At 44.1% G+C, this 13496-nt stretch overlaps 1 protein-coding gene across 1 annotated transcript in view; it reads left to right on the forward strand.

The window, feature by feature from the left end:
- NDRG3 (NDRG family member 3) overlaps positions 1–13496 on the forward strand; it is a 70475-nt gene that overhangs the window by 4900 nt on the left and 52079 nt on the right. Inside the window, 1 exon segment of the mRNA XM_081832832.1 lies at positions 12368–12469. Within this exon segment, the coding sequence (XP_081688958.1) occupies positions 12413–12469 (57 nt within the window). The 5' untranslated portion in view covers positions 12368–12412.

Below are 13496 nucleotides of genomic sequence, written 5' to 3' on the forward strand. Positions count from 1 at the left end.
AGATAGAGGAGAAGAGGGAATCAGGCTACTGTCTCTTTATTTCTGCAGTTGAGAAAGCTCTGGAGACAGGTCCTCTCCTGCCACTTTTTTTTTTTTTTTAAGATTTATTTATTTGACAGAGACACAGCGAGAGAGGGAACACAATCAGAGGAGTGGGAGAGGGAGAAGCAGGCTTCCCGCTGAGCAGGGAGCATGATGTGGGGGCTCGATCCCAGGACCCTGGGATCATGACCTGAGCCACCCAGGCGCCCTGCCTCCTGCCATTCTTCAACTTTTGTAGATACTGCTTCTTTTGAGTCTTTGTGTTGGGACATAGTTTTAACAGGGTGTTAACTAAAATATAACTGGGTGATTAGATCGGGTAGGATAGATTGCTTTTCGGATACGTCCAGGGTGCAGGGCTCTCCTATTAAGGTAATAATGATCATAATACCTCAACTTTGTATGGTGCTTTTTCGTTTTCAGAATTCTTTGGTCATTAAGATCCTGGTAAACTCCGGTAGCCAAACCTGAAAAAATAAGCAGAATTAATGATTAGCTGGCATCAAGTGGAAAAGTTGGTTATAGAGGCGTGCCCAAGCTCTAGATGCGGATGTTCAAGTTCAGTTTCTTCATCTGTAAAGTGGGGGAAGGTTATAGTACCTATCTTATAAATGGGTTGGGAAATAAAATGAAACAATGAATGGCTAAAGTGCTTATCGTGTTACCTGGTTCAGTGTATTAGGTTCGTATGAGTATTGAGTTACCACATCTTACAGCCCTTGTTTGTCCTTTATCTCTACTCAGGCTTTTTTTTTTTTTTTTTTGAAGATTTTATTTATTTATTTGACAGAGAGAGAGAGACAGCGAGAGAGGGAATACAAGTGGGAGGGGGAGTGGGAGAGGGAGAAGCAGGCTCTCCGAGGAGCAGGGAGCCCAGTGCGGGGCTCGATCCCAGGACCCTGAGACCATGACCTGAGCCAAAGGCAGCCGCTTAACGACTGAGCCACCCAGGGGCCCCTCTACTCAGGCTGTCTTAAAGAACGAATTGTTTTCAGGGATTCTGTCTTATAGCTGGTGGGAATCCAGATCCCATCCCAAGAGCATGTAATAGAGCCTTGCCAGGAGTAGTTTTCCTGGTATCCTGAGTTGCATCCTTCAAGAGTGGAAGACAGAAGGAAGTGCTTCTGCTTCTAGAGTTACTTTAGTATGACCACTGTGTTAGAGCTTCAGCTGGTTGGTGGGTGTCTGGGATTAAAAGAAGGCCCCTAGATAGGTGTTGCTGTGTTCTGGTAGTTATCTGTACCAGTACCCTGGAATGAATAGGATGATTATACAGCTCAGGCTCAGATTCCCAGCTTAGCAGTCTCTGCAAACCTGTTTACTATCTGCTGCCATGCCAGAATTAAGGAGTGACACACAACAGGAAGGTGGGCCTGTTGTAGGGGGTGCTGCTGTTTTCTTTTGAGAAAAATGCAGGGTGTGCAGATGGCCCTTCCAGGGCTGAGGACCCGCAGGGGTGTTTCTGTTAGAATGAAGGTCTATGAGCATGCTTTAGCAGCTGCCTTTGATCACTTCCCTCCCCTCCCCAACCTTTGCTTATGTGATATCACCTCTGAGGGTATTTCTTCTGGTGGAGAGTAACCGAGACTTCCCTTTAGGTAGTAAAAAGGTCAGTGAACTGTGTTTTAAACATTGTTTCTTCCGTGTTGCTGGGTGGCTTGGCTTGTTTTTCTGGCTTTCTGGAGTCTCCTGAGACACTTTCCTAAGGGCCCCCAGGAGACAGCAATGAAACTAACATCCATTACCCTAGACACTAAAGGGGGTGCTTAAGTCAATAGTTTTATGATTAGATTAATTCAGGCTTTAACCCTGGCAAAACTTAAGAGCCAAGTCATCAGATAATTGTGCTTCTTATAGAGTGAGTATGGAATTTTGCCCAGTGCTCTGCGATATCTTTCAGAGCCTGGAATAGGAATCCAGGTGCCACTCCCAGCCCCACACCCAGTTGGTCGTGTGAATTTAGGCAAATCACTTAAATTTCTAAGCCTGTTTTCTCATCTGAGGATGAAGGCGTGACTCTAGACCATTGGTTCTCAGCCCTGGCTGCATACAGAATCACCCATGGGACTTTTTTTTTTTTTTTTTTTTTTATTTAATTATTAGAGTTCGCAAGCAGGGGAAGAAGCAGAGGGAAAGAGAATCTGAAGCAGACTCCACGCTCAGTGCGGAGCCCGACACAGGGCCGAATCCCACAAATGCAAGATCATGACTTGAGCCAAAACTAAGAGTCAGATGCTTAACTGAGCCACCCAGGCGCCCCTCCTCCCCCCATGGAACTTTAAAAACAATACTTGGTGCTTTCCCTTGCCCGATTAAATTGTATCTTTAGGGTTGGAGCCTGGGTATTGATGTTCCTCAAAGCTTCTCAAGTCTTTCTGATGTGTAGCTAAGAGAACAGCTGGACAAGATGACCACATTTTAAACAACTGTGTCATTCTGTTCTTCAGAAACCTTTGCTGTCCACACAGTAAAGTCTAATTCATGTGTTCTGACCAGCCCTGTCTTCTTTCCAGCCACATGGTTCTTGTCTCCTGGATGTTCACATTTCTTTCTTTCCCAACCTGATGCGCTCACATGGAATGTCCTTTCCTCCCATTCAGCTGTACAAAACCTATCCATTCAAGGCCCGTCATTGTTACTTCCTTTGGGATCTCCCCAGTCCTTGCTCATTTCTCCTCTGCACTGGTTCCAAACTTCATTTAGCTCTAAATGCAGTGAACACTAGATGCAACGTTAAGACATGATACTCAAGCACTATTATTCCTCCTGGGGACATGGGACAGATGGAAATACCACTGGTTTGACTTGTATGCTGTTAAAACATCTGTGGATATCTTGTATTGTTGGCTGTCTCATTATGTGTGTATATCTTGTAACTATCAGTTGATGGATAGCTATCTATGACCTGACTCCAATGGGCATTTTTTTTTTAAGATTTTATTTATTTGACAGAGAGAGCGTGAGCACACAAGCAGGGGGAGCGGCAGAGGCAGAGGGAGAAGCAGGCTCCCCGCAGAGCAGGGGGAGCCCAATGTGGGACTTGATCCCAGGACCCCTTCAACTGAGCCACCCAGGCACCCTCCAATGGGCATTTTTAGCTTTATCTCTTACTCCTAATAGGAAACTACTATTTTTGCCAAACTGGGACATTTTCTGGCAGACCTGTGCTTTCTCATTTTCTTGCTTTTAAGTTCTCCTCCCTTTCTGGAATTTCTTTTTTTTGTCCTTCTCTCATCCTCATCTGTAGGAATTTAATCCGTCCTTCAAGGTCCAGTTCAAATATTACCTCCTCCATGAAACTTTTTTTCAGCACCCACAGCCTGCATTAACCGACCTTTGCCCTAAAGCTCCATAACCTGTAGAGCAGTGGTTCTCAAGTTGGGGCAGTTTTGCCCCCCAGAGGACACTTGGCAACATCTGGAGACATTTTTGGTTGTCACAGTGGTTTGAGGAGGGTGCTACTAACATCTAGCGGGTAGAGGCCAGAAATGCTGCTAAATATCCCACAACGTGCAAGGACAGTCCCCCACAACAAAGAGTTATCAGGCCCAAATGTCAGTGGTGCTGAGGTTGAGAAACTAACCGCCTTAGAATTTGTGCAGTTCACAGGCTTATGTTTATACTGCTTTGAACTGTAGTGATTTGTTTATGGACTTAATCTCCCTTACTCAGTGGACTTAATGGTTGAAGATGAATTCAGTCCCAAACCTGTGCTTTCTTGTTAACTTCATAGGGTTTAATCCTACACCTCTGGCCTGATCCTAACTTCTCAGTGTAATTTAGGGCCAGAGATGAAAAGAGGTCTTCAGGGGCTCCTGGGTGACTCAGTCGTTAAGCGTCTGCCTTTGCCTCAGGTCATGATCCCAGGGTCCTGGGATCAAGCCCCGAGCCTCGCATCGGGCTCCCTGCTGAGCAGGGAGCCTGCTTCTCCCTCTCCCTCTGCCTGCTGTTCCCCCTGCTCGTGCTCTCTCTCTCTTTCTGTCAAATAAATAAAATTTTTTAAAAAATACTAAAAAAAAGAGGTATTCGGGATGCCTGGGTGGCTCAGATGGTTAAGCGTCTGCCTTCGGCTCAGGTCATGATTCCAGGGTCCTGGGATCGAGCCCCACATCGGGCTCCCTGCTCAGCAGGGAGCATGCTTCTCCCTCTCTCTGCCTGCCGCTCCCCCTGCTTGTATTCTCTCTGTCAAAAAAAAAAAAAAAAGAGGTCTTCATCGTGGGGTGGATGCAGTGAGGCAGTCAGCTAAATTTCTCTCCTTTTCACCCTCCAGGTCTTTCATCTGTAGTAACCTGGGAGGCAGTGTGATACAGGGACTATAGAGCATAGAGGGAGCATTCGGGGTCCGAAGACAGTTGGGATTCGATTCAAGCTGTTGCTTGTATTAGTTGTGTGGTGTTGCTCAGTCCATTTCCCCTCTTTCAGCCTCCGAGTCCTCATCTGTGTCCTAGAGATGATGCCAGTGTGCCAGGGTTGTATTTCACAGTGCCATCCTGATAATCCGACAAGATGTTAGATGTAAAGGTGCTTTGTAACTGTGAGGTGCTATAATAATTACTCATTCAGACAGTGGTTTATATGTAAAAAGAGAGGATGTGAGTCAGCTTGCTGTAGAAGCACCACTGTCTACTTTCTCACTTCCTGCAGCTTTTTAGCCATAACTACTTCAGCACCAGCTGACCCCTTCCAGCTCATTCTCCTCAGTAAGCCTCCTTTGTTTGTTGCCTTCATTCTGTTTTGGTTGCCTGTCTGCAGTCTTGCCAAAACCAAAGTGATTAACTTTGCCCTTAGAATACAAACTAGTGACCTGGTGTCAGTACATCCTGGCAAAGCCTGACGAAGGCCAGACAAATTACTGTGGTCATGGGGCAAGCTACAAAACAAGACAGCATGTAGTTTAGCCAATACTATGTGTAGTCCGTTATTATGTTTTCCAAGTAACAAAGCAATGTTTTTTAAGCACTGGAAATCTTAGTGAGTTTTCTCTGACTAAATAGACACAGTGCAGGGTGAGATAAAAGCCTGAGAGCCTCATGCCCCTGCAATCAGGCCAGGTGCACCTTTCTGCTGATTTGCTGAGTGACCTTCAGTTAGTTGTTGAACCTCATCAAGTTGGTAATGGGGGTGTGGATCTCCGAAGATTGTAGTAAGAACTGAAGAGTTGGGGGATGGAGCACTCGCTCTGGGGAATAATGTAAAGTACTACATAAAGGGAACTTCTGGGTTGCAGAATGTCAGTCCTGTCAGGAGCCAAAAAGGTCATCCTATCCAGTCTCTTCCCTTGACTGATGAGGAAGCTGAAGCCTGGAAAGGGAAAATACTTTGCCCAGTGCCACTCAACTAAGTAGGGGCCCACCTAGGTCCAGAGTCCACATTTGATGTGTTTATGGGCTCTTTCCCAAACTGGAAGAACATGGGCATCCATTCTTTCTGAGTGAACAAAGTTTGCACTATATTGTTGGACTTTAAACTGTGTTCTGCAGAACCCTAGCAGTCTCATCACCACTTCAGCCAGAGCCCCTACACTTTTCTCTGTTTCCTTTTTCAGAGTTGTGATGCAAAATTTAAGTTCATAGTCTTGATGATCTTTAAACACCCTCTCAGTGCTGTCTCTGAGTATCAGAGAACACTGGTGTCTCTCCTGGTCATCCTGGAAACATTTTTGCTTGCATTTCAGTTCAGAAATATCAGTTTCTGTATTTCTACAAAGTCATATACAAAGTCATGGGCTTTTTAGCATGGAGAACTGAACCTCATTTTCCCTAGATTTTCACTGTCAAAAGATAACGGTCCTTTCTCAGTCCTGATCCGCCCCCCAACATTGGAATTTTCCTCCTCTTCCATATAAATCTCCCTTCTCCCCATGACTTCTTTGACATCATATTTTTGCTTTTCTTCCTGTATCTCTGAGCATTTTTTCCTTTGTGTCTTACTGGTTCCGCTTGCTTGCTTGCTTTTTTAAGATTTTTTTATTTGAGAGAGAGAAAGAGAGCCTGCACACTGGAGTTGGGTGCGGGGGAAGGAGAGGAGCAAGAGAGAGCGGCAGAGAATCTCAAGCAGAATCTGCACTGAGTACAGAGCCCAGTGCTGGGCTTGATCTCATGACCCTGAGATCATGATCTGGACTGAAACCAAGAGTTGGATTCTTAACCAACTGAGCCACCCAGACGCCCCCTGGTTCTGCTTTCTTTCCCATCACTAAATTTTCTTTCAGAAGAGCCCAGGGCCTGCATCTCCTCCTCATCTCTAGTTTGGTAAGCGCCTGTGGATTTTCCTCATTAATTCACCCCTGCCTATGCTCAGGTCTCTTGGAGGCCCAAATATTAACTTTGAATCAACATTGATTTTTTTTCATCAATTTCTCTGTTATTGCTTCTCAGCTCCCCCACTGCACCATTATTCTTTATCCTTCTAATCGAAAACCTTGGCAAAATCTGACTCTTTTCTGACCGTATGCTATTTTTACCAGCTTTGTACCCAGATGTCCCTTTTTCTTTCTGTGATTCCAGTAGCGTTATCACACTTGTCACCTTTCAGCTAGGATTTCTGTAGCAAACTACTAAACTCTTTCTCTAGTATATTTCCCTTCTAGTTGGTCTCAGTTGTTGAATCTTTTTAAAATCCCATTTAATTTACTAAAATCCTTTTGGGAATAGGCAGGATGAAATTAGATAAATAGAGTCTTTTTCTCCCCCATCCTCATCTCTATTAAGGATTTTTGCTGATAATCAAGCCTTTCAGTTACTCACCTCCTCAACTTAGATGTTCTCTCCTCGTCAGCTGATTAGGTCACATGTTGGATGGTCATCATTCCAAACTGATTGGCTAAGATCCTAAACAAGGTCCCCAGGTGGTTGTCTGTACATTGAGGTTTGAGGCACACTGTTCTAATAACAAACAAGAAATAGCTCTTGTTTCAGCTCAAGTAATAGCTGGAATTTTATTTCTCTTATCCCTCCTCATTCTATCTTCGCCTTGTCTTCAGCTACTACTGAGATAGTGAAGAGTCTTGTCCTGATACGGTGACTCAAACCTTCAGTCTGGCTTCCAAGTCAATGGTGGTATAGGATTGCTCTAGGCTTCTACTACCTTTACTTCAAGGAGGTGCCCCTGTGGGTGTAGAGGCAGAAATTTGCCCAGGGTCCTACAACCAGCACATGGGGCCTGGCGTAGACATATGATAGTGGGGAAAGCAAAGGTTTTTACATTCTTGCTCTATTACTTACATGGATGGGAGATACTAGAAGAGTTACTTAACTTCTCTAAGCCTAAATTTATCATCTCTAAACTAAGAAATGAAAATATCTGCCTGAGAAGATTGTTAGGAGGATTAAATGTAGTGTAATTAGAGTATAATTCCTGGCACAGAATAGGAATTACACTTTTTCCCTTTCACTCTCTAGCCATTTGGTACCAGGTTCACTGCCTCAGTTTGAGGATGGATGGTTTTAACTTGTTAGCCCTCCCTCTGCCTCCTACAACTGGGAAAGAGGATGAACATTTTGTTATCTACTGCAGTTTATAAAATCCCTACCAGCTTTATAAGTATATTTGGAGCCCTGGGGCGCCTGGGTGGCTCGGTCGGTTAGGCGTCCAACTCTTGATCTCAGCTCAGGTCTTTTTTTTGTCTTATTTTTTAAAGATTTTATTTATTTATTTGACAGAGAGAGGCACAGCGAGAGAGGGAACACAAGCAGGGGGAGTGGGAGAGGGAGAAGCAGGCTTCCTGCGGAGCAGGGAGCCCGATGCAGGGCTCGATCCCAGGACCCTGGGATCATGACCTGAGCCGAAGGCAGACGCTTAACGACTGAGCCACCGGCCGCCCCTCTGCTCAGGTCTTGATCTCAGGGTTGTGAGTTTAAACTCCACGTTGGGTTCCACGCTGGGCATGGAGTCTACTTAAAAAAAAAAAAAAAAGGAATATTAGTAGCCCTTATTACCAGGATGGGATCTGGCAGCCCTATCATTTCTGCAGATGAGGGAACTGCAGGCCTTAAAGATCCCCAGGAGGGAGCCAGTCTGTGTAGCTGAGAGATCTGGAGATGGAGATTTCCACCATGTGATCTTAGTTTTCTTATAGGTGTTATAAAATTCCTTATTGGCAAGGGATTGGGACAATGAGAACAGAGCAAAAGTTGAATCTCTGGAGGAATGCAGTAGGTCCCCTATAACGTGGAAGGTAAACATCTACTGTCTTGTTGCCAGTTCCCAAGTCATACTGGAACAGTTCACTGTCCTGCATTGTCTGCATTGGACCCAGCTGATAGGGACAGGCTTCTCATTTAATTTGTGCCCTTGTTTAAGTGTTTCTCCTGGCACAAACATTGCATTTTTCTTCATCTTTAAAAAATGCATGGGAACACTAGGTGAATGCCAGTCACTTTGGAACTGAGGGCACCTCTGGCTTTCTTCTGGCCCTGAGGAACCTTTTTTTTTTTTTAAAGATTTTATTCGTGAGAGAGAGAATGAGAGACAGCATGAGAGGGAGGAGGGTCAGAGGGAGAAGCAGAATCCCTGCTGAGCAGGGAGCCCAATGTGGGACTCGATCCCGGGACTCCAGGATCGTAACCTGAGCTGAAGGCAGTCGCTTAACCAACTGAGCCACCCAGGCGCCCGGCCCTGAGGAACCTTGACACATCTCTCCACCCGGAGTTACATTTGAGTAATTAACATCTTGAAGGGTCCTGCTTTCAAGTGAGTGAGTTAAAGTAGGGAATAAAGTGGGTAGATTGGAAAATAATTTCAGGAAATCACCACTTTACATGGAAAAAAGAACAAGTGGAAATAGACTAAAATGTTAACAGTGGTTGTCTTTAGGTGGAAGGACTGTGAGTAAAATATCTTTTCATTATTCTGTGATTTCACTTTTTTTTTTATAAGAGACTCTTCTGGTTTTTCTTTTAAAGATTTTATTTACTTGTTTAACAGAGAGCACAAGCAGGGGGAGCGGCAGGCAGAGGGAGAGGGAAAAGCAGGCTCCCCACCAAGTAGGGAGCCCGATGCGGGGCTCGATCCCAGGACCCTGGGATCATGACCTGGGCCGAAGGCAGACCCCAACCAACTGAGCCACCCAGGTGCCCCTGATTTCACATTTTCTAAAGTGAACATGTACTATCTTTATAATAGGAAAAAGAACTTTAAAATTGCCATTTTAAATTACTGATAAGCAGTGACATCCAAATGAAAAGTAGCCACAGTTTATAGTGTGATTAATAAACACATAACGAGGGATGCCCGGGTGGCTTAGTTGGTTAAGCATCAGACTCTTGGTTTCAGCTCAGGTTGCAATCTCAGGGTCATGAGATGGAGCCCCTGAGTGGGGCTCTGAACTCAGCATGAAGTCTGTTTGAGATTCCCTTTCCCTCTCCCTGCCCCTACTGCTTGTGCACGCGCTTTCTCTCTCTCTCAAAATAAATAAATAAATCTTTAAAAATAAAAATAAACACACAACGAGTATAGATCCCAGTTAGGCCAATATTTTGGGTTAATTGGGTCAAAGTGGTATTGTAAAAGAGAATTGCAAATGCCAGCTGAGATTTGTGATGAAAGATTCAAGTCACCTCATCCCCTTATGAAATGTACGTGGTAGGGGTGCCTGGGTGGCTCAGTCGGTTAAGTGTCTGCCTTCAGCTCAGGTCATGGTCCCAGGGTCCTGGGATCGAGTCCCGCGGCCTCCTTGCTCAGCAGGGAGCCTGTTTCTCCCTCTCCTGCTGCTCCCCCTGCTTGTGCTCTCCCTCTCTGTCAAGTAAATAAATAAAATCTTTTTTTAAAAAAAGAAATGTACGGGGCGCCTGGGTGGCTCTGTCATTAAGTGTCTGCCTTCGGCTCAGGTCATGATCCTAGGGTCCTGGGATCGAGCCCCGCGTCGGGCTCCCTGCTCCGCCGGAAGCCTGCTTCTCCCTCTCCCACTCCCCCTGCTTGTGTTCCCTCTCCCGCTGTGTCTCTGTCAAATAAATAAAATCCTTAAAAAAAAAGAAAAAAGAAAAAAGAAATGTACGTGGTATAGAAACAAAACAAAAACTCAGCTTCTGGTCATTCAGTAGCTCAATTAAGTTTATAGGTTGCCTGGGAGCTGAGAAAAAGAACCATGTTCTATTGGAGGTTAAATATCATCAAGCTTGTGCTCTGTTAAGTGGCACAGATGTTTGGGATGCTTGTGATTGGCCTGTGGGGTCCATAGTTTGAGGAGTGTTCCTGACTGGCATCCTCTGGGTTCTTAGAAGGAATGATAAAAGGGCCTTTGTTAGTCTGTTCTAAAGTAGTCACAGTTGGAAGCAGAGTTTATTTTGATGTATTGGTCAGTAATAGCTAAAAGGTAGCCTAGACTCCATACCCTCTCCATAGCTAAGTAAATCAAAGCCATGTAATCCTATGTCTGGAGGGAAAAACAGAAAAATGAATTAATACAGTAGGCTAATATTTTATGAAGGCTTTTGTGATTCTCACAATCAAAAGTAATTATTCCTTCTTTGAACTATTATGCCCCTTCTATTTACTTCTCATTTTGTAGTTAGTTTTATAGATAGCTGTCATCTCTACTCTAGTAAGCTCCTGGAAAGCAGGGATCTTTTTTTTATCCTCCATAATGCTTTGCACACTGGGTACTCAGTAAGTGGTAATAACTACATCCCCAACTCACTGAATTAGCATTTTTCTGGACTGATGAGTTCATGGCCAAGGCAGAGGGGAGGAAGCCTGGGGCTTTAAAGTCTGGATGGAAATACTGGCAATATCCAATATTTGCAGCCTTTCCCCATGACTCCCTGTCCAGTGGGATGGAGTAAGGATTTATGACTCATTACCCTGTCTCCTCCTCTCCAACTACTTTCTTCTCCTAGAAGTGTTTTCCTGTCTTCTCTGTCTCTGTGTTAGTTATTTTTTGCTATATAAGAAATCACTCCAAAACAGAATAATTATTACTATTCATACTTTCCGTGGGTCAGGAATTCAGGTGGTGGCTTGGTAGGGTGGTTCAGGCTTAGGGTCTCCAATGTGGTTGCAGTCAGATATCTCTGGAGCTACAGTCATCTGAAGTCTTGACTGGGGCTGGAAGATCCATGTGCAAGGTAGCTCACTCACATGGCTCACGGGTTGGTACTGGCAAGATGGTTCCTCTTGGCATGGGCCTCCCCAGAGGATTGTGTGAATGTCCTCACAATACCATAGCTGGCTTCCCCCAGAACTAATGAATGAAGACTGTAATGTCTTGAAGCAGAAGCTATGCCATTTATGACACAGCCTCAGAAGCCTTATATTGCTGCCTCTGCCATATTTTATTATGTTACACACCATCCCTGATTTATTTGGATTGGAGACTACGTGACTGCAAATATCAGGAGTCAAGGATCATTGGGTTGTTTGGAGGCCATCTTGGAAGCTGGCTCTCATACTCTCCATCCACTGTTCTGATTCCCTAAGTGAATGATGAGTTTAGCCTTGGTTCACCTGCCCCTTAATTCTCATTCCTTAGTCAGGGCCTCATCCTAGCATTAGCCTTCAATTTTTGTTTCCCTCTTAATCCATCCCCCAAACTGTTGTTTCCTGAAGCATAGCATTGAGTGTGTTGTTCTCTTAGTTATACATCTTCAGTAACTAAACTGGACACTCCAGAAGGGCAAAGACTATTGTATTAATTATCTGTTGCTACAAAGAAAAAAAGAAAGTACTACCACAAACTTACTGACTTAAAACAAGACACAACACACATTTATTATCTGACAATATCTTGGGGTTGGGAATCTGGCATGGGTTGACCCGGGTCCTCTGCAAGTCTGCAGTGAAGGTGTTGGTCAGGGCTGTTTTCTCATCTGACGTTTTGATTGGGGAGTGATCCACTTCCAGGCTCATATGGTTGTTGGCAGCAATCAGTTTTTACAAGTTAGACTGAGGGTCTTAGTTTCTTAACTCTTTTGGCTGGAGGCTGTCCTCAGTTCCTTGCCATGTGGCCCTCTCACAACATGCCAGCTTCTTCAAATCTAGCAAAGGAAAGTGTGTTTTTCAGCAAGACAGATGTTAAAATATTATATAATATCATCATGTACAGGTACTCCTGTACATACCATCAGTTGCCATTTTGGTTACAAGCAAGCCAGGGGTCTCACCCACCCTCAGTGGTGGGGAGGGGGATAATGGAAGGGTGTGAATAGGAGGCAGAGATCATTTTAAAGTCTGTCTGCCATGACTGTTTAGTTTCCTTCGTCTTCAGCATCCTGAGCAGTGCATGACATATACTAAGCTCTAGTATTTGAATGAATGGACATAGTGTGACTATTATGTTTTCAGCTTCAAGTTTAAGCCTCTTTCTTTACTTCGTTTTCTTCTCTTTCAGAGTTACTGATTTATTCTTGAGAATCCTCTACTCTCATCTATCCTCATGGATGAACTTCAGGATGTTCAACTCACAGAGATCAAACCACTTCTAAATGATAAGGTAAAGACTACACTGTTTTCACTAAACTATGTATGTCTTTTCTTCTGTGATTAGTTCATTTTCTCTATTTTCTGAATAGTAACTAATTCAAAACATACTCAGCTTTTCTATGGAGGAAATACTTTAAAAAATATGTTTCCTAACACTTTGATGTCTTTCCTTCCTTTTTTCTTTCCTCCTACTTTTGTTTCCATGGGCCAGATCCAGTCAGGTTATTCTTGAGATTTTTCCTGTTTTACTGATAGAGACGTTAAAGGAAAAAATAATATGACAGAGTTAGGATGAGAGAAAGGTTTCACTTAGAACCCAAGTGTCTTGACTTTCTGTTTCTATAAGGAGAATGAACATCCATGGCTGGTGATGTATATAGGCTGCAACACTTTCCCTAAAGTTTGTCAAGTCTGTGATGTAACCTTTCTGTCAGCTTTGAGGTTTTCATCGGGATGTGTGGATATCGGTAATACGCCCCATTTTTATGTTAGTGTTAGAGAACAGTGAGCCGCATAGTTCACAGCCACCAGGATTCAGGGAGTAGAGAGTGGTGTGATGGTAGGAGTTACCAGAAAGCTAAGACCTCTCTCCTGTCCCTCCCCATTCAGTAAATGTGCCTGAAATTCCCTCTTTTCTACCCTTTGCTTTTCGTTTATTGTCATTGCCCCTATTAAAATACTCTTATAGCTTGGTGTGAATGAGCCTGTGGCATTCTTCCCTGAGAAAAGTATTGATAAAAAGTAAGAGTAAAGATGGATGAGGTTGGGATGGGGGTACTACACCAGAAGATACTGTTGCCCGTATCTTTTTTTGCCCAAAGGCGCATCTATAACTTTTGGGGCTTTTGACTTAACTGTGTATTTATTAATTTGCTATTGAATCCTGCCAGTCTTGGTTTCATTCCTGTGACCTCATCTCTCCACCTACATTCCCACCCTTTCCTTTTATCCTGCACTAGTTTTTGCTTTCTCCCTCGTCAAGCTGCACACACTTTTTTAAGCCCCCATTTGGTTTTTCCTGCTGCTTTCCCTCATGT

Source organism: Leptonychotes weddellii, chromosome 10 (genome assembly GCF_054177405.1).
Source record: "Leptonychotes weddellii isolate Sample4059 chromosome 10, ASM5417740v2, whole genome shotgun sequence".
Classification (NCBI taxonomy): domain Eukaryota; kingdom Metazoa; phylum Chordata; class Mammalia; order Carnivora; family Phocidae; genus Leptonychotes; species Leptonychotes weddellii.